The 20,310-nt window shown below is 40.5% G+C and overlaps 1 protein-coding gene across 2 annotated transcripts in view; it reads left to right on the forward strand.

Moving 5' to 3' along the window:
• Window positions 1-5,363, forward strand: part of CIMAP3 (ciliary microtubule associated protein 3) — a 16,674-nt gene extending 11,311 nt beyond the window's left edge. For both annotated transcript variants that reach the window (XM_017869660.1, XM_017869661.1), the window contains exons 3-6: window positions 40-138; window positions 868-998; window positions 2,461-2,578; window positions 3,606-5,363. In XM_017869660.1, coding sequence (XP_017725149.1) covers window positions 40-138; window positions 868-998; window positions 2,461-2,578; window positions 3,606-3,674 — 417 coding nt within the window. In that variant the 3' untranslated portion in view covers window positions 3,675-5,363. The remainder of the gene's footprint in view (window positions 1-39; window positions 139-867; window positions 999-2,460; window positions 2,579-3,605) is intronic.
• The last annotated feature ends 14,947 nt before the right edge of the window (window positions 5,364-20,310 follow it).

Consider the following 20,310-nt stretch of genomic DNA (forward strand, 5'->3'; position numbering starts at 1 on the left):
TTTTTTTGTTGTTTGTTTGTTTTAATATACCACCCAAAGGGATACGGCTTGGCATACGACTTATCTAAGATCCCAACCAGTATAAAAGGATATACTCTGGGAGCCAGAACAGCTGTGAGGTTTAAGCCAATACAGAAGGTAATGTGCTGGGATTTTAGTGTTATCCACATTGTTGCATGCATTTGCACAGGAGTGCAAAGGGCAGAGAGCAAGAGGGGGGGTGATCTGAAAGAATATGCCCTGAAATTAAAGAAAATAGCAAAAGCTATTAAGAAGCCTATCTGAAAAGCTTGGGCATTAACATTGCAAATATACCTGTGAGTGCAATGGGGAGAGTGGAAAGCAATTTACTGAAGAAATGGTCCCAACACAGGGCTTTGGTGCTGAGATGCCTGAGGTTAAACATTCGAAGCTTGTGTTTATATACTTTATATTATCTTGTCAGTTAAAAATCAGATTCCAACTTTTCCACCCTTTTGTGTGATTGGGTTTCAAGTCTAAAGTTCAGTATAGGATCCTAATCTCTTATTGGACATTTTCCTGACACTTGAGCTTGAGGAGCAGAGGTACTAGCTCTAAAAATATCTGAGTGAGATGTTAAGGGTAGTGGCTGTGATAAGTTGCCTTGGTTCTCTACCCATCCTAGATTTATTTCTACAACCTATACATTATGTATCACTAGGTAGCTGAACCACACCCATATCTCAGTTTTCTACCTACCAAAGACTTATTTCTGTAGCATGAGGTGGCTGAACCATAGCTGATTTATGAACAGAAAGAGGATGATTCTGTTTTTTCTACCTGGAAGGCCCTTTGTGTATATGTACATATCACTCTCTAACATAATGATCTTTTTCTTGGAAACAGGAAATGACACCTGCTGCAGGCATGTACCAGAAAGTGAGTCCTCAGCAGGAGAAACACAAACAAAATTTTGCTCCATTTAACGTCTTGGTGCCTCGATTTAAGAACTACCCAAAGGACACTTACTATCCCAGGTATGTCTCCTCTCTTTTGGTGCACTTCAACAAAAAAAGCAATAGGAGGAAAAGAAGTGCGTAATAAGAAAAGAAGCACATAAAGAAGGGATGACATCCAAACCATCCCAGTTAAATAAGGAACCATCCAGAGATTTAATCAATTGTCTCATAGATTTCTGGCATTGTAGAATGTAGAATCATAGTTACTCATTCAATGAATTTTTATTAATATGCCGGGCAGTTCTGTAGATTCGACAGATTTTGCAGTAAATTCATCACACAAGTCTCCTGATTTCTTGGGGCTTACATTCTAGAGTCCAGACAGAGCACAAGCAAATACACAAAAAAATATCAATAGTAATAGAGTGACCATATAATTTGTTAGTCAAACCATGACACTTCTGAGAGTAAAAGGGGACCTATTAATAATTCTACCAAGACAGTAACCATAAGGTAGGGACTGTCATGGACAAACCAAGAAGTAGGTTGTCCAGGCTACAAAGAAGGTGAAACAGGATGACAATATGATAGGGAGTGATGTGATGGCCTGGAGTCTCCTTTAGAAAGGGTTGAAGAAATGATGCTTAACCTGAGATCTGAATGACGATACCAAGCCAGGCCTGTGAAGATCTGGGGACAGAGCATTCCCAGCAGAAGGAACAGCAAGTGCAAAGGCTGTGAATTGGGAAGGAATTTGACGTGAACAAAAAGAAATGCTAGCATGGCTAGAGTGTAGTGAGCGAGTAGGAAATGAGACAGAAATGGAGGGCATACTGGAGTACAAAGGCCTTGCAAGCCAACAGGCTTACTCTCAATGCTTTAGGAAGCTATTCAGAATGTATCGACTTGTAGGGCAAAAAGTCAAGGTCTTTCTTTTGTTGATGAGAAATCCAAGGATCACAGAGTGAATGTAACTTTCTCAAGTTGCATTAAGGAAGTAGAAGCATTGAGTCTTGACCCCCACGTCCAGTCCGTTATTTCCTGACAGTAAAGAGTCTACATCAAAAGACAAAGTGTGATGAACATAGTCCATTTTTAAATGATCCCATTGTCAAGAAAATTTAACTGGCTCTGCTTTGCTTTGCCTACATTGCAGATAGATTATCACTGCACTTTTATCACCAACTTTAAATGCTGGGCAGTACTAATTCATCACTGCTTTAGATCTCTTTCATCACCCACCACTTCTAGGACCTTTTCATCTCTCAGCTATAGAGACTGAGGTACAGAACTATCTTTTAATCTGGAGTCGATCTGTGCTCTAACTGGATGTCAAGATTGTCAAGTTAGATGTTTAACACTAACATTTAACTCGAAATACATTAACAGGTAAAGGAATCCCATGCTTAATTAAAAAGCTAATCAATCTGTTGCCTTTTTCCAAGAGGTTAGGCCTAGTTCAAGGGATGGCTCTGGTACTGATGGAGTTTGTGTATGGTCACTAACTCATTAGACATGATGCTTGTATTTTTATTTCTAGCCCTGGCGCATACAACCCAGAGAAGAAGCCACCTCCAAAAATTGCCTGGCCAATGAAATTTGGATCTCCAGACTGGGCTCAGGTTCCATGTCTACAGAAAAGGACCCTAAAAGCTGAGGTAATAAGATTGGACTCCTGTAGAGGACTGTTATTCAATCTAGTACTTTCATATGTATCAGGGACTCTTAATTAGGGGTCTGTAAATGAACTTCAGGAAGTCCTTGGTCCTAAAAAATTATATGCACAATTTCGTGAGTATATGAATGTGAGGAACTTTTTGGAGAATTACACTATTTCATTAGATTCTTAAAGGTATATATGACTAAACAAAATGACATTTTCTTATTTGATCCTTAAATAACTTTTGTGGTGGATACAGAGGAAATATCCCTACACAATAGAGGCCAGATGGATTAAGTGATTTGTGCAGATTTCACAACTGGAGTCCAGATCTTGTGACTCCTAATTCATTGCTCTTTCCAACATACCCCTTGAGTACTACTAGATCACTGAGGAGCCATAGAGCATTCAGCTAATGGCATGGATTCTGGGGACAAAACTGCCTGAATTCAAATACTAGCTGCAGTATTTACTTGTTGTGTAATCTTGAGCAAATCTTTTGACTTTTCTAAGCCTCAGTTTTTTAATCTGTAAAATGGGTATTACGATAGAATCAATCCGATAAGGTTATAAAGAAAATGTGGAAAATCATTTAACACAGTACCTGATAATATAGTAATTGTCCAATCTGTTAGCTATCACAATTCCAGAGGTGCTTTTTTTCTTTCCTAGTGGAACTTTTCATCAATTCCACAATTATTTATGAAATGCCGAATGTATTAACATTATTGCGTTAGGGCCTATGGGTAACATTCAAGAATTAAACATATAATCCTTGACTTCAAGAAGCCCACCAACTGCTTGGGGATTTACTAAGTAGTAAATAATTCCTAGCATGGTATACACTGTAGTAAGATGATAAAGGGTAGACGTACATACAAATTTTGGGAGAATCACTAAGGCTAGATTACTATGGGGTTGGGATTCACCTCTATAATGTACAGTTCTTTTTTGCATAACTGGGAAGACCAGAGGCAGAGGGTTCTCGTTAGAATATTGATCTAAACAAAGTTCTTTCATTGCAGCTGTCCACAGACAAAGACTTTAGAAAGCATCGGAACCGTGTGGCCTACCTAAGCCTGTATTATAACTGAGCAGCTGTGACTACCTTCACATGCTCCTATTATACACAGACTCTCCAGGACTGAGGACAGAGCTGCTCTTCTTCTTCTGCATAACTGTGCCCCCTTGTCTGGCAGCCTGGAGCCCAGGGAGGGATTAAGGGGCTTATAGCTGCTGTATGAGAATATAAAGACTAGTGCACAGTGCTATCTCCATCTACTGGCTTGTGGCATACATGTGTGCGTCTGGGTCTGTGGGTCCTGTTGGGTGCTGAGTTGGGTGATTTCATTTTAATGAAATATTTGTGGGCCCCTGCTCTCTAGTTCTAATTGCCAGGTGCCAATTTTAGATATTCTACCACTAGCCCTGGTCATAGGAGACTGTTAGCCTGTACATATCAAGGGTTTGGATGGGATTTGGGCTTACTAGATACAGAAAACACTTAAGGCAGATTAAAACATGTATTGGAGCTCTTCTAATTGTGTTCCTCAGTATGGAGTGGGAAGGTCTTGATTTGATTGGCTTTCCCAGATTGACATAGAACTCAAAAACTAAAAAATTGCCCCTTTCCTATGACATCATCCATTTAGTCTGTGAGTCAACATATATACTGAGGTCCTACTATGTGTTGAGCAGAGCAGTAAGCACTGGGGATATGGCAGGAATCAAAATAAACTTATCTACTAAGTCCTTGGGCCTGGCCTGAAGTCAGAGGAGGACTCCCCAGAGCAGCTACCGGATTGGGTCTGCCCTCCAATCTGAATGACCCCCTAGAACCTTACAAGTCATTCTGGGGTTACAAAGGTCATAACTTTATAGCCCCAGACTGACTTGTAAGCAGCTACATTTAAAGTACTTATCCAGACACTCGGGCCTGAGAGGTAGACCCCTTTCCTTCCAGCACTAGCTGAAATCATCAAGTATAGGTTTGTCCAGGATTGGCGCTAAATATGATCTAATCTTTTAAGAAGAGGGTCCTTTAGTACCCACTTAGGCTTCTTTGTAATTACCAGAAAGGTGGTAAGCCTGCATGTGTCTGGACACCAAAAATCGAGACGCTGCCAGTGACTGCAGGACAGTCTACTGTAACCCTCATGGCCACCCCCTGATGAGTGTTACCTGGGGAAAGGGCTAGCAAGAGGTGAAGCCTCCTGGCCGTATGATGCTGGGGGGGCCTAATTCCTTAAAGGCCAAGGTCTTCTGAAACAATAATGGGGAAGGACAGAAAAGTCTTTATGAGAAATCACATAGAACATACTAAGATAATGATAAAGATACCTCAGCAAGAACATACCTAATATATACACTTCTTTTAATCTGATGATTTAATGATTTCTGTTATCTTGTCAAGAAGTATTTATGACTTGAGATAAGTCAGGATTAACTCTTATCACCTCTCCTGCACACCTCCCTCCTTTTTCTCCTTTGTACCCACACGTGCAGATTTTTTCACAGGTGATAATTTAGCATTCAATGTTTTTTTCTTTTTCTGCTTCAGGGTCTTAGGTCCCTTTGGAGGATATTGATGAGGGTGGGGGTGGGGACAGAACATCTTTCACACTGTTTAGTATATATGCTCAAAGCTTTTCCCAGGGAAGGGAACTCTCTAATGTAGTAATCTGATTTGACGAAAGATAAAATTTTAATATAACTTCAGTTAACCTTCAGGGTCCTTGAAAGCACTACATTGTATATAAAAGTAATAAAGTACAAATGAACACAAGGATGAAAACATACTGTGCCGTATTTATTTTACATCTAGACTTGGTTCGAGGAGTTTATAGTATTTTTAGGTCTTAATAGAATTAAGCTTTATTATAATGCTGTTTTAGTGGGGTAAAGCTTCCAATGTGACAGATTTATATAATATGTAGACTACCTGACATATTGGAGGATGTAGTTTGACATGCAGACAACAGAATTTGTGACACTAGGATTTTACGAGTATGTGTAAGGCCAGTTGCAACATTTACAGTTCTGCTCCAACCTTGGGCATACTTGAGGTGAAAGGTATTGCCTTCCACACACCAGAAGAACTTGTTACTGTCCTCAGGATTACTATAAATGCCATCTGCTTTACCACTACAGAAAACTCCATCTCCTGTACTGCCGCCATCACTGCCGCCTTCTCCATCACTTCCCCCGTCACTGCCACCTTCTCCACCACTGCCACTGCCTCTGCCAATATTAGCACAGAAGCCTTCACTTCTGGGTGTCACAGGTCGGTTATACCAGCTGTTGACAGCTGGTGGAATACATTCTAAAAGAATAAAGACATTTCAAAGCATCATCATAACCTGTTTTAAACATAGAAACAAGCATCTCTGGACATTCCCCTATATCAGTTCTGTTCTCAGAGAACTGGAGGGAAGCTGTAGCTGGGAAGAATGCTGCATGGGGACACATGTCCAAAGCAGGAAGGAGGGAAACAAAGGCCCCTGCGGTCCTAGCAGGATGTCAAACCTGGGCTTCCATTCTAGTTCCACTAGAGGGGAAATAAACCCAACCCTACAGTGATAGGAAAGGACTTTGAGACTCATTAATATTTGGGGTTTGATATGGGGGGCTTATCTGTCAGTATTTCTGTCATATGTAATATATTTGGATTTTTGTTACCTTGCTATGCTTTGCCTTTTATGCTCTATGTTTGCTTGCTTCGTTTCAACACTGTTTTTCCCTTCTTTCCTCTCCCACGGTGATTCAGAAGTTTTATGTTTCATTTTCCTCTACCAGTATAATGCTCTCAACCACTAAAATTTTTCTGGCTCACTGTTGAATTCGAGCAAATTTTCTTTTTCTTTTTTTTTTCTTTTTTTTTCTTTTTTTGCTTTTTTGAGACAGAGTCTCACCCTGTCACCCAGGCTGGAGTGCAGTGGCATGACCTTGGCTCACTGCAACCTCCACCTCCCGAGTTCAAGCGAATCTCTTGCCTCAGTCTCCTGAGTAGCTAGGACTACAGGCGCATGCCACCATGCCTGGCTAATTTTTTTGTGTTCTGTAGTAGAGATGGGGTTTCACCATATTGGCCAGGCTGGTCTCAAACTCCTGACCTCATGATCCACCTGCCTCGGCCTCCCAAAGTGCTAGGATTACAGGCATTAGCCACCATGCCCAGCCAAGCAAATCATTTTATAATCTCTCATAGGTTATTACAGTTCTAAAAATCAATAATTATATTAATTTCCTTAGAGACCTAAGGAACCTCTTATATAGCATCTTCCACTGCTCTACCTCCACTTTTAGACCTGCCCCAAGGGATGCTTAATGCAAGGAACATACAAAGCCCATGAAGGGCAGGAGTTTCTTGCTTCATACGTTGAGACCCATCAGCCACCTGAGTGTTTGTCCCCGATCCTTTTTATGATGTCCCTCTAGCCGTCCTCACCAAGACCCAGACAACAAAATTTATGCATCTAAATTAGGAAATGGTGCACTTCCACGAGTGAGAGAATTGATTTAGCTCAGAGACAAATGCCGGTATATACAGGCATACCTCAAAGATGTTGCAGGTTCGGTTCCAGGCCACCACAATAAAGCAACTGTTGCAATAAAATGAGTCACACAAGTTTTTTGGTTTCCCAGTGCATATAAAAGTTATGTTTACACTCTACTGTAGTCTATTAAGTGTGAAATAGCATTATGTCTAAAACAGTGTACATACCTTAATTTTAAAATATTTTTTTGCTAAAAAATGTTAACAACTATCTACACCTTCAGTGAGCCATAATCTTTTTGCTGGTGGAGCATCTTGCCTCAGTGTTAATGGTTGCTGACTGATGGTGGTTGCTAAAGGTTGGGGTGGCTGTAGCAATTTCTTAAGATAACAATAAAGTCTGCTACATCCAATTGAAATTGACTTCCTTTCTTGAAAGATTTCTCTGTAGTATGCAATGCTACTTGAAAACATTTCACCCACAGTAGAACTTCTTTCAAAATTGGAGTCAATTCTCTCAAACTCTGCTGCTACTTTATCAACTAAGTTTATGTAATATTCTAAATCCTTTGTGGTCATTTCAACAATGTTCACAGCATCTTCACTAAGAGTAGGTTTTATCTCAAGAGACTACTTTCTTTGCTCATCCATAAGAAGCAACTCATCATTTGTTCACATTTTATCATGAGATTGCAGCAATTCAGTCCCATCTTCGGTCTCCACTTCTAAATTCTAGTTCTCTTGCTATTTCTACCATATCTGCAGTGACTTCCTCCACTAAAGTCTTGAACACATCAAAGTCATCCATGAGGGTTGGAATCAACTTCTTCCAAATTTCTGTTAATGTTGATATTTTGACATCTTCCCTTGAATCACACAGGTTGTTGATAGTATCTTACAATGGTGAATCCTCCCCAGAAGGTTTTCCATTTACTTTTCCCAGATTAATCAGAGGAATCACTCTGTACAGCACCTATAGCCTTACAAAATGTATTTCCTAAATGATAAGACTTGGAAGTCAAAATTACTCTTGATCCATTTGCTGCAGAATGGATGTTGTGTTAGCAGCCATGAAAACAACAATAATCTCTTTGTACATCTCTATCCAGGCCCTTTGGTAACTAGATGCATTGTCAATGGCCAGTAATATTTTAAAAGAAATTTTTTCTGAGCAGTAGGTCTCAACGGTGGTCTAAAAGTATTCAGGAAGCCATACTGTAAACAGATGTGCTGTCATTCAGGCCTTATTGTTCCATTTATACACCAGAGGCAGAGTAGTTTGAACATAATTATTAAGGGACCTAGGATTTTCAGAATGGTTAATGATCATTGGCTTCAACTTAAAGTCACCAGCTGTATTAGCCCCTAACAGGAGAGTCAACCTGTCCTTTGAGGCTTTGAAGTCAGGCATTGACTTCTCCTCTCTAGTTACAAAAGTCCTAGATGAGCATCTTCTTCCAACAGAAGGATGTCTTGTCTACCTTAGCTACCTAAATAATGAAATCTGTTATTTAGTGTAGCTACCTTTACCAATGATCTTAACTGCATCACCTGGATAACTTGTTGCAGCTTCTATGTCAACACTTGCCGCTTCACCTTACTCTTTCATGTTGTAGAGATGGCTTCTTTCTTTAAACCTCATGAACCAACCTCTGCTAGCTTCACACTTTTTTTCTTTAGCTTCATCACTCCTCTCAGTCTTCATAGAATTGAAGAGAGTTAGGGCCTGGCTCTGGATTAGGCTTTGGCTTAAGGGAAAGTTATGGCTGGTTTGATCTTCTATCTAGACCACTAAAACTTTCTTCATATGGCAATAAGACTGTTTTACCTTCTTATCAATTATGTGTTCACTAGAGTAGCACTTTTAATTTCTTTCAAGAACTTTTTCCTCTGCATTCACAACACGGCTAACTGTTTGGCACAAAAGGCCTAGCTTTTTGCCTATCTTGGCTTTCAACATGCCTTCCTCACTAAGCTTAGCTTTTGATTTAAAGTGAGAGATATGCAATCCTTTCACTTGAACACTTAGGATATTGTAGGGTTATTAACTGGCCTAATTTCAATTTTTTTTTTTTTGTCTTAGGGAATAGGGAGGCTCCAGGAGAGGAAGAGAGATAGGGAAATGGCCAGTCATCGAAGCAGTCAGAACACATACATTTATTGATGAAGTTCATTGTCTTACATGAGTGCTATTACTGGTGCCCCAAAACAATTAGAATGACAACATTCAAGATCACTAATTATAGATCACCATAATAAAAACAATAGTAATGAAAACATTTGAAATATTGTGAGAATTACCAAAATGTGACATAGAGACACAAAACGAGCACATGCTGTTGGGAAAACAGCACTAATAGACTTTCTTATCACAGGGTTGCTGCAAACCTTCAATTTGTGAAAAACACAGTATCTGCAAAGCACAATAAAGTGAAGTGCAATAAAACAAGACATGTCTATATCAAGCTGGTTTTCGGGATATCCAGTTCCTGGCCTAAATTTTCCTGAGCAACAAGGCCTAGGTCTAGGGTGTCTAGTGTATTCATATTCTAGCTATCAAACTTAGCACTGGTCCCTCAGCTAAAAACCAGATTTCTAAAAGGGCACTTTCTGTAAGTGTGTCCCTTTTCTCAGATGTGAGGGCCTAGAAGTTCCATGGCTGTCTCCATGCACCCTGGTCTCTCTGTCTTTGCTGTTCTTTGTAGCCTAACCTGCATCTTCTTCAGAACAGCATGTTGGACTTAGTCATGATGCACCTGAGGACAGGCCCAGGTGTGACTTCGGCTTGCTTATGAGCAGGTATTTCCTTTCATTGCAGAAGGACCTTGAGAAGTCATCCAAATCAATGGTCCAAACCATGGACCCAGCAAAATACTTCTCCTTGAGAAAGTCCACCTGTGGACAAAAAGTATACTTGGCAACCTGAATCAGATGGCATCCATGCAAGAAGCAGACAACTGAGTGTGGGCTGACAGGTGACCCTAGGGAGATAAATGCTTTTCTTCTATAAAAGTATATGTGCTTTGTGGGTTCAAGACATAATTGACTGACTCAGCTCTATTCTTGTTTTCTTGTCCTACTTAATAAACTCTTGGGTAGTAAATATAAATAAAGCTATTATTTATTTAATTCTAGTGTTAAATAGCATTAGGCTAAGCTTTATTTTTTACATTATTTGCTCAATCTTCACAATACTTCAAAACTACTATATAGATTCTATTATTATTCTTTCATAGATTTGTTGGAACTCAGCCAGTCTCATATTGAAGATTTAGAACAAAGTATAACTGATTCCAAAGCCTAAACTCTTAACCACTGCACTATAAGGCCCCTTCCTTCCTCCTTGTCAGCCACCTTTCTCCTGACCCAGATTCTGTAATGAACAAACAGAGTGGTATAGTGGAAAGAGCCTCTAGACTCTGAGCCAGACCACATAGTCAATTACTGCCTTTCTTTTCCAGCTGTTACAGATTAACAGCATCTCAGGGCAAAACAACTGTTCAAAATACAGATCAAAATGGAGTTCCTTATGTCTTCCTTTTCTACATAGAGTAACAATCTGATCTCTCTTTCTTTTCCCTACAAGTATACATAGGTATACCATGTTGGTTTGCTGCACCCATCAAAGCGTCATTTACCTTAGATATTTCTCCTAATGTTATCCCTCCCCTAGTCTCCCACCCCCAACAGGTCCCGGTGTGTTCCCTGTCCCGGTGTTCCCCTCCCTGTGTAGCATGTGTTCATTGTTCAACCTCCCAGTTTATGGAGTGAGAACATGGCGGTGTTTGGTTTTTAATGTTGCGCTGTGTTTACTGAGAACGATGGTTTGCCAGCTTTATCGCATGGCCCTGCAAAGGAGGCAGGAACCCATCCTTCTTTCATGGCTTGGCATATATTTCACGGTGTATACTGTGTCAGCATTGTGCTTAATCCAGTCTGTCACTGATGGAACATTTGGATTGGTTCGCAAGTCTTTGCTATTGTAATAGTGGCCAGCAATAACATACATGGCGCATGCGTGTCTTTATAGGCAGCATGATTTATAATCCTTTGGGTACATAAGCCGCAGTAATGGGAGTGGCTTGGGTTCAAATGGCATTTCTAGTTCTAGATCCTTGAGGAATCGCCACACTGTCTTCCGCAATGGTTGAACTAATTTACACTCCCTGGGGGCATTTTCTTATGGAAAATTTAAGAGCAAAAAATGATAGCCATGGGAAACATTATGTCAAGTAGATATCCATATGACCCCACCAATGTGGCTTCCTATGGTGCTCCAGGGAACCATGTTATTTTCTGTGACTCCCATAGGGCTGGAGAGGAAGCCTTTTTTTACTTCATTGGCAAAAACAGGAAAAACCCAAAGCAGAAGACTAGGAAATGTTGTTGTCAGAGCTTGTAACTGAGAAACACATGTCTCTAGGAGCATGGGAATCATAGTAACTCTCCTATTGCTTTGTCAATAATAGCTTTGGTGACTTTATATCCTTTTTCAGGAGAAATTGATACTGAGGATTGCCATTATAAAGATTCTGCATGGCCTTAAATCTTAGTCTTCTTCTTCCCAAAGCCTACCACAATGATGATTTAAAGGGGCTACCATCTTATCCCAAAACTACCAAGTCCTCAAGTCTCTTTGGCATTGGACACTAGTTTTTCCAATATTACATTCACAGAACTGCTTGGGATGCTGTCCACCAAAAGTTTAGAAATCTCTGCTCTGGGATCTGGGGACCCTGAGAGACACACTGCACTCACTTTTTGATCTCTGCAATTTCATATCCTGCATCAGTGGTCTCCTTGCCAGCAGATACAGCTGCTGTGATACGCAGCCTGGGGTGTCCTGTTCCTTTAGCCTCTTCTTCAAAAGCCTCATTTCCTAGCGAGAGAGTGAGGGTGGATTTGAGTGGCTGTCTTTATTTTTATTTTTTTCTATAATGAGCACCTCTTGGGCTTCTTTCCAGCTCCTAGCAATTCCCCTTTTCTAGAAATAGTCCCCAATATACAGGTATGGGTCTTGATAAAGTATAACTTGGAACAAAGAGATAGTACACATACTAGTTGTCCTTGGGTTCACGTTACAGTTAATGAAAATTCCAAAGAAAAAACCTAGGAGGTCCTTGGCAGAGTTCACTCTTCCTTCTAAAGTGCTAACCTTTGGATTTGTCTCTTTCTGCCTCTAAGCTTTTGCTAATTAGCCACGCTAAGGTTTTTCTTGCCTCCAGGCTTTTGCTAATACTGTTTCAACTTCCTTAGAACAATTTTCTCTCTATTCTTTTTGTGGCTTGTTACTGTTAATTATTCATATAACAGCTTAAATGTCACTTCCTCAGAGAAGACTTCCCTGACCATCCTATTTGCTTCCATCGTAGCTCTTATCACAACTTATGATTATTTGATAGTTTTTTTGAAGTCTGTATCCTCTTTGCAAGCCCCACAAGAGCAAGGGTCATGTTTGTGTTGTTAACTGCCCTAGCTACCGTGTGAAGCACAGTGCCTAGATGACAGTAGATGCTCAATAAACATCTACTGAATGAATGACTGAGATAATGAATGATTCCTCCTTCTCAGTCCAAGGATTTCTCCCTTGTGTTTCTTCTGATACCTATATCCTTCCAATAATTCCCTTTGGGCTTACACTAGCCCCAGAGTCTGTTTCTATTGCTAACAACTCCCAAACACCTTAACCAGTGTACTGCCTGTGGGCAACACCCTTTACTATCCCCAGGAAATTCTGCCCTTACAGAAAATCCATTAAGGCACAAGCTTCCATACAAGATGACACAAAGCTGGTGATCCATTCTGTTGGAAATAATGCTCAAAATCCTAAGGCAATTGAACACTCAAACAAAGGATTTTCAGCAAAGCAATTTTACTTCTGCGCAGAGGGGGTGCTTCTGCTTGGTCAGTCGCCATGAGAGCACACCTGAACAAAGGGGCATGAGAGCCTTTATTCCTGATGCAAGTACTGCCCTGTGCCCTTTTCCCATTGGCCAGAGTCGAGCTGCACAATCTAAACTAGTCCTGGTTGGCTAAACATTTGAACTTTCTTTAGATAAGGTGGGGAGAGAGGGGAAAGGGAAAGGGTGTCTGCAATGAGCTAGAGAGCTAGTCTTCTTTCCAAATAAGGAAAGGAATGTGAGCTGGTACTGATGACACCTGGTACTGTAGCATGTCTGGGCATGTAACAAAGGCAGAAAGGAAGAAAGATGAGAAAAGGGAAAGGGGGAGTGCTATGAATTAAAGATTAAAGGATTGATCAGGCTGTTTGAAGAGAAACCTCATCAAACCCACAGCTTTCCCCTTCTTTTTTTATAACTCTTTCTCTTCAAACCTTGTTAGCATAATTTGGCTCTGTTGTTCTACTTGGCCTTCAAGAAGGAAAAGCACATTTGAATAAGGGGTAGGAGGATCGTCAGAGCTTTTAATGAGAGCTGTTTCAATAAGTCTTCGTATTAGTCCTCAGGCACAGGTGTAATACAACACCCTACAAGAATAAGCAACCCTATTCCGATGGCAAGATAAATGAGGATTGAAGGCATAAGTCCCTTCCATCTACCGAGCTAATTTCCTGTTACATTTGTGAAGGGATCGTTTAGTCCAGAATTTTTGGCTAGCTCATTTGATAAGGCAGTAAGACCTTGTAATGCTTTAGTTATGGTCCCGCCGGGAGCAGTATTGTTAGAGATATAAGTACAGCATTGGTTCCCAATCATGACACAAATTCTGCCCTCCTTTGCTAGTATCATGTCTAATGCTATCCTATTTTCCCAGGCCATTTGACTGGTGGTTCCTAATTGTTCAGCTATCCTTTTAATAGCATCTCTAGTATAATTCATAAATCATTGTTGATTGTAATAAATGTAATTTATCCAATTCACATTTTTATTCATTGTTAGCCACCAGAAGAACGTAGATTCAAATCTGGCAGTTATTTGATTTCGGGCCTTAAATTCATTTGGCACTCCTTGTGGGACCTCAATGGTATCTACATAAACATGAGAATCAAAGGACCCATGGGGGCCTCTCTTGTTTGACGATGTTTGGTTCCTATCCTTTCCGGTTGATGAAATGCCAGGGTGAAAGGGATGGCCAATTGAATTAGTACACAAATTCCGCTCCAGTTACTTGGCAAAGTGTCCAGTATTGGTCCACCACAATACCACCACACATCTGCTCGAGGATGGTTAAGGGCAGACTGATGGGTAAGCTCTTGGAAGAGTTTAAGCTCACTGTATCCTGTTAAGGCTCCCAGGAAAGTCAAGTTTTCTCCCTGTCGTGAGAGACACGAAGTAAAATTGGCATTGGGAGATGGATGCTGGATGACCCTCGGGGGCTGGTCCGCAGGGTGTCGAATTTCAGGGAAGAGCAGAGAAAGAGCTTGGCATGATTTTTGCCCCAGGCTGAGGAGTTTTGGAAGAGAGCTACCATACAGCTCATGCCTGGCTGGCTGGAAGAACATCCAAGTGGAAAGGGAACAATCTGGGCTTCTGGTCTACCATGTGCACAAGCGTAACATTCGCTTTTGTTTAAAGTGAGGACAGAATATTTAATCCATTCCAGCCAAGCATTTGCATCTTGATATCCTGTCTCTAGAGCTATAGTTTGCCTTAAGTTTTCTACCTCCACAACTGTTACCTTGTTTGGGTCATTTTGTAGATGGGAGGAGGATGTTGGACTCACTATACTTGGAGAGAGCATTGGGTTCCACCTGTCTCCCGGACTCTGGGTCCGAATTTCTTTATTATTGTTAACCAGTGGTTTAACTAACCTTAGAGAGAAGATACCGACAGGGTCTTGTCCTGCAACGTCTGCTCCTAACCCATACCGTTCGAATATAGAGGGTTCTTGCGCCATTGTCCGGGGATTATTTATAATCAGCAATAAAGGGTTACAGTGCAATGACTTGCAATTTGGTGGGGTGGGACCACGGACTAGTTGGAGTTTTCGTTTTAGTCCCCGTAACCTATTTGAAACCGGGGGCCTAGCTGTCCATCCTTTGTACTTAGTGGTCCACCAAACATCTGCCCAGTCACTACAGGGACTTTTTAAAGATCCATACTTATACTTGGTTGACTCTTTGCGGTATGGACATAGATACTTATCAACATGGGAGCGCTTCCTTTGAGCTTGCTCGTCTCCACACAGGATGACTGAACAGGCGTTGAACTGAAGGGTTAAAGGATGGCTAGCCTGAGTTACATTGATGACAAGATGACCTTCTGTTGAAAAGAAAAAAGAAAATAAACAAGTGATTATTAGCCTCTTTTTAGAGTTAGTTTGGTGGGGGTGAGCTCTGGAGTGACAGTCCATGATTCTGGGGGTGGTGGCGCCTTTTTGACTCCGGTGTGATGAGTTCATCCTCTTTCTGCTGTCCGGGCTGCAGTCTCAGTAGTTAGGAGAACTAGGTAGCATCCTTCCCAGGCTGGTTTGAGCTTCCCTTCCTTCCACCCTTTAATGAGGACGTGGTCTCCAGGCTGATGCTGATGTGCTGGAAACTCCAGGGGCAGCGCCTGTGCTAGGAAACCTTTAGTCTTAAGGAAAGAGAAGGTAGAGGATAGAACAAGTATGTAATTTTTGAGGAACTGATCTTTTGTCTCAAATGTAGGGATGTCAGCAGTGGAATGTAAGTAGGGCAATCCATAGAGCATTTCATAAGGGGAAAGGTCAATATCTCTCCAAGGGGCACTCTGGATTCTTAACAAAGCAATAAGAAGACCTTTAGTCCATGGCATTCGAGTTTCTAAAACTAACTTAGTTAAGTGTTTTTTTAAGAGTCTGATTCATCCTCTCTACTCTTTCTGAGGAGGATGGATGCCAAGGGTTATGGTATTCTTAATTTATATCTAGTACCTGGGCTAACTTCTTAATGACATGTGCAGTGAAATGAGTTCCATTATCTGAATCAATATTTTCTATTAGTCCAAATCTGGGTACGATGTTTTCAATTAATGCCTTAGTTACATTATTGGTGGCTGCACTTGAGAATGGGATAGCCTCTACCCAGTGGGTAAAGTGGTCTATTATTACTAATAAGTGTTTTAAATGACCAATTGGGGGCATTTCAGTAGATCAATCTGAACACTTTGAAATGGTCTCAGCCCTGGATTCCTTCCTCCAAGGGACAATTTCCTTAGAATCTGCTTATTAGTCTTTTTACATATTAAGCAACTATCTGTAATTTGTTTGGCCAGGGTGTAAATTTTTATACACCCATAAACCTGGAGAACTGCATTGCACATTGCTTGGGGTCCCCAGTGGGTCCCTGATGTAATTGAGACAAGACCTCCCTCATGAGAGATTTTGACAACATCTCTCTTTGATCTGGTAATATCCATTTCCCTTCTGTGTTCTCTTTAGCTCCTATTCTTATTAACTTCTCTTTTTCAATGGAAGAGAAAATGGGAGTTGCAGTAGGAGAAGGAAGGCATTGAGTTAAATGAAAAGCAGGTGTTTCAGAAGAAACTGCAACTAGCTTTGCTATCTGATCTGTGAGATTATTTCCCTGACTTGTGAAAGACAAGTCCTTTTGATGCCCTGGGACATGTACAATAGCTATCTCTTCTGGCAATTGGAGATTGCTGAGGACAGGAATAATTAGTTCTCTATGAACTAAATCTTGGCCTCTACTATTGATAAGACCCCTCTCTGTCTAAATTTTTCCAAATGTGTGTGCCACCCTAAAGGCATACTTAGAGTTGGTATAGATAGTTCCTTCTTGGTTTTGTAAACGTTCTAAAGCTTGGCTGAGTGCAAACAGTTCACACATCTAGGCAGACCAATTATTAGGCAGTCTTCCTGATTCTACTTCTTCAAGCATTTCTCCATCAATTACTGAATACCTATTATGTCTTTACCCTTCAATTTCCCAGGAGGACCTATCTATATATAAGTGCCACCCTGTCTTGAAGGGAGTTTCTCCTAAGTCTGGTCGAACTTTTGTATGGCAATCAATCAAATCTAAACATGTATGCTCTCTTTTTAAGTTTGGATCCCCTGTTAAAAAGCCTACTGGATTAAGTGAATTATCAGTAGTTAATATTAAGTCATCTTTTTCTAGTAGGATAGCCTCATATTTTAAAATCCTTGAGTCAGTAATCCACTTTCCTGCTTTCTGATTTAAAATAGTTATAACTTGGTGGGGCGTGCTTACTGTTAATTTTCTTCCAAAGGTTAACTTCCTACTTTCTTCAACTCATACTGCTGTAGCCATGATGGACTGGATACCTAGGGGCCACCTACGAGTCACTGGGTCTAAGACTTTTGACTGGAAGGCCACAGGCTGTCAGCGGCCTCCTTGCTCTTGGGTAAGCACTCCTAGAACTACCCCATTATTCACGTTAACAAGAAGGTGAAATGGCTTTTCTAGGGAGGGTAGAGCTAGAACATGATGATTATGAGCATCTTTTTTAATTCTTCAACTTGCTGGATTTCCTCAGAAGTCCACAATACGATCAGGCTTCCACTGGGTAAGTTTCTCATATAGAAGTTTACTTTTTAATACATATTAATCAATCCATAAATGTCAATGTCCAATTAGTCCTAAAATTTTCCTGAGTTCTTGTTTAGTTTGATGCAGGGGTACGGAAACAATTCCCTCACTCTTTCAGGCCATATTCTTCATTTACCTGCACTGATTAGGTGACCTAAGTATTTAACTTCAGGTTCTACATGCTGAAGTTTCCCTTTTGAGACCTGCAACCCCTCACATTGCAAGTGATTGAGAATGTGTGTAGAGAAGTCACCTACTTCCTTTATATCTTTACTAGATATAAGGAGATCATCCACATACTGAAGCAGACGTATTTGCTTAGGGACTATGACTTTCTCTAGTACTTATTCTAGAATCTGATCAAAAAGGTTGGGGGAATCTGTGAACCTTTGGGGCAAGACTGTCCATCGATATTTTTGTCTCTGCCCCGAATGGGGATCTTCCTACTCAAAAGCAAATATATCTTGACTATCCTCAGCTGAGGGGAATGCCCAGAAGACATCCTTTAAATCTGTCACTGTAAACCCCTGATGATTGTACGGAATTTTGCTAAGAATGGTGTAAGGGTTAGGAACAATGGGGTGAGTAGTCTGGACTATTTGATTAATAGCTCTAAGGTCTTGCACTAATCGATATGACCTATCTGATTTCTTGACAGGCAGGATTGGGGTATTGTAAGGAAACATACAGGGTTCAAGAAACCCATCTTTAATTAGATTTTCAATTGCAGGCTTTAGCCCTACCCTGCCCTCTAAAGGAATGGGGCATTGCTTTCTCCTTACTATTTCCCCAGGAGTTTTTAGTTTGATATATATTGGAGGGATTATGAATTTTCCTCCATTTCCTTCCTTTGACCAGATATCAGAATTAATATATTTCTCATTCACAGCAGTAAGTGTAGTGAAATGAGGAATCCCTTAGGGCTCACCTGAACGTCTATATTTAGCCTTAGCATTAAGTCTCTTCCTAATAGATTAGTTCCTGCTTCAGGAATTAATAAAAATTGAATATGAGTAAATCAATCTTGATATCTGACTTCCATGCTTTCTAAAATTTTTGCCTTAAATTCTTCTCCTTTTACCCCAGAGACTAAAAGTTCTTCTGAAGAGCAGGTAAGACCAGGTGGAGGGACACAAACAGGAGCGTGAAGCCCCTGAATCGACTAAAAAGGTGATAAATTCACATTTAGGTCCCACCTCCAAANTTTCATAAGGGGAAAGGTCAATATCTCTCCAAGGGGCACTCTGGATTCTTAACAAAGCAATAAGAAGACCTTTAGTCCATGGCATTCGAGTTTCTAAAACTAACTTAGTTAAGTGTTTTTTTAAGAGTCTGATTCATCCTCTCTACTCTTTCTGAGGAGGATGGATGCCAAGGGTTATGGTATTCTTAATTTATATCTAGTACCTGGGCTAACTTCTTAATGACATGTGCAGTGAAATGAGTTCCATTATCTGAATCAATATTTTCTATTAGTCCAAATCTGGGTACGATGTTTTCAATTAATGCCTTAGTTACATTATTGGTGGCTGCACTTGAGAATGGGATAGCCTCTACCCAGTGGGTAAAGTGGTCTATTATTACTAATAAGTGTTTTAAATGACCAATTGGGGCATTTCAGTAGATCAATCTGAACACTTTGAAATGGTCTCAGCCCTGGATTCCTTCCTCCAAGGGACAATTTCCTTAGAATCTGCTTATTAGTCTTTTACATATTAAGCAACTATCTGTAATTTGTTTGGCCAGGGTGTAAATTTTATACACCCATAAACCTGGAGAACTGCATTGCACATTGCTTGGGGTCCCCAGTGGGTCCCTGATGTAATTGAGACAAGACCTCCCTCATGAGAGATTTTGACAACATCTCTCTTTGATCTGGTAATATCCATTTCCCTTCTGTGTTCTCTTTAGCTCCTATTCTTATTAACTTCTCTTTTCAATGGAAGAGAAAATGGGAGTTGCAGTAGGAGAAGGAAGGCATTGAGTTAAATGAAAAGCAGGTGTTTCAGAAGAAACTGCAACTAGCTTTGCTATCTGATCTGTGAGATTATTTCCCTGACTTGTGAAAGACAAGTCCTTTTGATGCCCTGGGACATGTACAATAGCTATCTCTTCTGGCAATTGGAGATTGCTGAGGACAGGAATAATTAGTTCTCTATGAACTAAATCTTGGCCTCTACTATTGATAAGACCCCTCTCTGTCTAAATTTTCCAAATGTGTGTGCCACCCTAAAGGCATACTTAGAGTTGGTATAGATAGTTCCTTCTTGGTTTTGTAAACGTTCTAAAGCTTGGCTGAGTGCAAACAGTTCACACATCTAGGCAGACCAATTATTAGGCAGTCTTCCTGATTCTACTTCTTCAAGCATTTCTCCATCAATTACTGAATACCTATTATGTCTTTACCCTTCAATTTCCCAGGAGGACCTATCTATATATAAGTGCCACCCTGTCTTGAAGGGAGTTTCTCCTAAGTCTGGTCGAACTTTTGTATGGCAATCAATCAAATCTAAACATGTATGCTCTCTTTTAAGTTTGGATCCCCTGTTAAAAGCCTACTGGATTAAGTGAATTATCAGTAGTTAATATTAAGTCATCTTTTCTAGTAGGATAGCCTCATATTTTAAAATCCTTGAGTCAGTAATCCACTTTCCTGCTTTCTGATTTAAAATAGTTATAACTTGGTGGGGCGTGCTTACTGTTAATTTTCTTCCAAAGGTTAACTTCCTACTTTCTTCAACTC

The sequence above is a fragment of the Rhinopithecus bieti genome, unplaced genomic scaffold (genome assembly GCF_001698545.2).
Source record: "Rhinopithecus bieti isolate Rb0 unplaced genomic scaffold, ASM169854v2 scaffold_3040, whole genome shotgun sequence".
NCBI lineage: Eukaryota > Metazoa > Chordata > Mammalia > Primates > Cercopithecidae > Rhinopithecus > Rhinopithecus bieti.